This window comes from Orycteropus afer, unplaced genomic scaffold (genome assembly GCF_000298275.1).
Source record: "Orycteropus afer afer isolate SDZICR_OR568_19922 unplaced genomic scaffold, OryAfe1.0 scaffold00074, whole genome shotgun sequence".
NCBI classification, from domain to species: domain Eukaryota; kingdom Metazoa; phylum Chordata; class Mammalia; order Tubulidentata; family Orycteropodidae; genus Orycteropus; species Orycteropus afer.
The window spans coordinates 4,593,614-4,596,733 of record NW_006921661.1 but is presented as its reverse complement, the minus strand read 5'-3'; the positions used below and the strand labels follow the sequence as shown (position 1 = coordinate 4,596,733).

The following is a 3,120-nucleotide window of genomic DNA, read 5'->3' as shown; positions in this document are numbered from 1 at the left end:
CCCGACTGGCAGCGCGTGGCTGCGCCTGCGCCTTTATACCTGTCGCCATCTTGCCCCTTCTGAGGCACCGCAAACAAACCCAATTCCTGGTGTCCCCTAGTCTTGGCGGAGGAGCCTTTTAGATGAGCCCCGAAAGGCCGGGCAGGTGGGTGACTCTCAGGCAGGGTCCTGGGAAGAACCGGCAGGCTAGCCAGGTTAGAGGAGCCTCAGACCAAGCATTCGGAGCCCGGCTTGGGGCGCTGTGCCCCATCCCCCGTTGTCTTCTAACGGGATCGCAGGGCTCCCCGAGGTAGGGTAAGGGGATCTCTGGCAGGCCTGCTGCTGGAGTCCCTGGGGTTTAGCTCTAGGAGCCCCCGGTGAGTCTCGGGTCATTTGGCTGGGTGTCCGCGCGCTTAATCTCTCTCCGTTGTCCTTTCCGCTGAGGAGGGAGCGAGGCATGGACGCCAGCCGGGGCCCCTGACACTGGCTGCTGGCCCCGAGGGTCTTAGGTCGTGGGCTTGACATTGGGGCGGGCGCTGAGAGGCACCGGTGCGGAGGGTGGGCGGGCTGCTCTTGTTGTGGTGCTGTGAGAGAGTGCATGTTTAGGGAGGGGGCGGGGCGGGTTGCTTCCTTGACACTTGAGTGGAGGAAGGATCACACAGGATCCCGGTTTCCTGGGCGCGCTTAGGCAACTACTGCCCGGGTTTCCGAAGCGGTGCGGCCCTGCAGTGGGGTCCGCTGGCGGGGGGACACGTCGGGATGCTGTGACGTGTGCCTGATTGAGGCGGTCGCCGGCCGCCTCCGAGATCCTGTTGGGAGGAGGGCTTATGGAGGGAGCGGATTCCTTTGGCTCTGCCCCTTCTTCCTACCCACCCCTTTTCTTTATGTCATCCTGCCGACTGGGGCGCGCAGTCCTGTTCTCCTTGCTCTGGGTTGGTTCTGAGCTGAGAGGACTCTGGGAAGTAGGGGGAGGGGGAATCAACTCGGGGAGAAGAGTTGGAGTTAGCAGCCCCAGCGCCTGGAACGAGATATAGCAAGTTACTTCGTTTCTGTGTCTGGCTCCAAGAATAGACAGGAGTTCATTCATTCATTCATTCATTCGTTTTACGCACTCACTGCCTCAACCATTTACTGGTTTATTTTAAAAATATTTTACGTCGGTCTCTTATGAGCTAAGCAAGTATTTTACAAGCTCCTGGCGCAGTGTCTTTTTATCTTCTAGACCATTGAGTTCCCACTGTGAATCAGTTTCTGGGATACCAGTAGTAAACTTTTGGTAAATGGTTCTTAATGACTACAGGGTCCATATTTATATTTCATTGTTAAGACTTGAAGAGAGCGTTCTTTATTAGATTCTATTTAACCAAGTGATGATATAACAGCTATATGTACTTTATGGGAGCTCCGGTGGCGTAGTGCCTAAGGCACTTGACTGCTAACCAGAAGGCTGGCGTGCAAACCCGTCAGCCACTCCTTGGAAGGAAGGTTGGGCAATCTACTTCCGTAGTGATATTGCCTTGGAAACCCAAGAAAGGGTCGTTTTGAGTCCGATCCGACTGGACAGCAGTGAGGTTTTTTTTTTTTTTTTGGTTATGTACTTTATCTCATGTAACTCATAAGTTGAGGAAGCAAACCTGGAGAAATTAAATAAACAACTTGTTTAATGTAACACAGTAGCACCTACTTATTAAACTATATTCTAACCACTGCTTGTTAATCCTCTAACAAAGTGGATGGTATTATTTCTGCTTTACAAATGTGTAAAACTTAGGCTAATTTACCCACACAGTAAGTAGAAAAGCTAGAACTAGAACCTAGGTATGTATGACCCTCAAGCCTATGCTCTTTCCCCTGTCATAGGCTGTAATAATAAGCTCTCAAATAGTTAATTCTTCATTTGTCAGAAGTTGGAAAGTATGGTATTAAAAAGCATTGTGAGATATCTTTTTGGCTCTGCTTAGCCTGTGAGACTCAAAGACAAGTGGCATTTGAATGTGCCTTAGTAATTTGGTTTTTCCTTTTTTTGTAGGGAAGACAAGCTCTTTGGGGCTACCAAAAGGAAGCAGCAATGCCTGTTGTGTGGCCAACCCTTTTGGATCTCAGCAGGGATGAATGTAAAAGGATTCTTCGAAAATTGGGTATGATTTTTAAGTTTCTGTTATTGTATACCTTTTTAGAATACTTTTCAAGGAGCTATGGTGGCACAGTGGTAAAAGCATTTGGCTGCTAACCAAAAGGTCAGTGATTTGAACCCACCAGCCGCTCCACTAGAGAATGATGAGGCAGTGTGCTTCCTACTCTGTCCATTAGGGTTGCTATGGGTCAGAATCAACTCGATGGCAGTAGATTTGGCTTTTTGGTATGATACTTTCCAAGTCCGCTTTGGGTCATGACCATTTGCAGAGATGTCATATCTCATGCTAGGTTAGAAATTTCTTCAACATCTCATTTTATCCTCATTCAAACCTAAAGGATAGCTTTTTTTTTTTTTTTTTTTAATCTCTACCTTACAGATGAAGAAACTAAAGCTTAGAACCTGACGTAAAGCTGCTAGTAAGTAGCGGAGTCAAAATTTGAACCCAGGGAGTATAATTCCAGTCTTACTTTAGTCTATTCTTAACAACCATACTGCAGTTCCTTCATGACTGTGTGTGAATTACACACTATTTCTGAATTCTAACCTAATGTGATCTATAGGAGCTCTGGTAGCGTAGTGCCCAAGGCACTTGGCTGCTAACCAGAAGGCTGGCAGCTCAAACCCAGCAGCCACTCCTCGGAAGGAAGGTTGGGTAATCTATTTCCGTAGTGATACCGCGTCGGAAATGAGGGGTCACTATGAGTTGGATCCAACTTGACGGCACATAACAACAACAACACGTAAGCTATATTGACTTTCCCTTAGAGTAGCATTTTTCAACCAGCATTTATGCCCTAATGCTAAGACACCCTTTGTATGTAATGAATTAACTTCTTTCCATGTATCTAAATCAAAAAACAAACCCGTCCCCATTGAATTGATTTTGACTCATAGTGACCCTATAGGACAGAGTAGAACTGCCCTAGTGACTAAGGCATCTGACTGCTAACCAGAAGGCTGGGGCTTCAGACCCACCAGCCACTCCTTGGAAGGAAGATTGGGCA

The 3,120-nt window shown here is 47.7% G+C and overlaps 1 protein-coding gene across 1 annotated transcript in view; it reads left to right on the top strand.

Annotated features, from left to right (window-relative positions):
- The first annotated feature begins 2,047 nt into the window (after window positions 1–2,047).
- Window positions 2,048–3,120, top strand: part of EMSY (EMSY transcriptional repressor, BRCA2 interacting) — a 115,107-nt gene continuing 114,034 nt past the window's right edge. Inside the window, exon 1 of the mRNA XM_007940915.2 lies at window positions 2,048–2,117. Coding sequence (XP_007939106.1) covers window positions 2,048–2,117 — 70 coding nt within the window. The remainder of the gene's footprint in view (window positions 2,118–3,120) is intronic.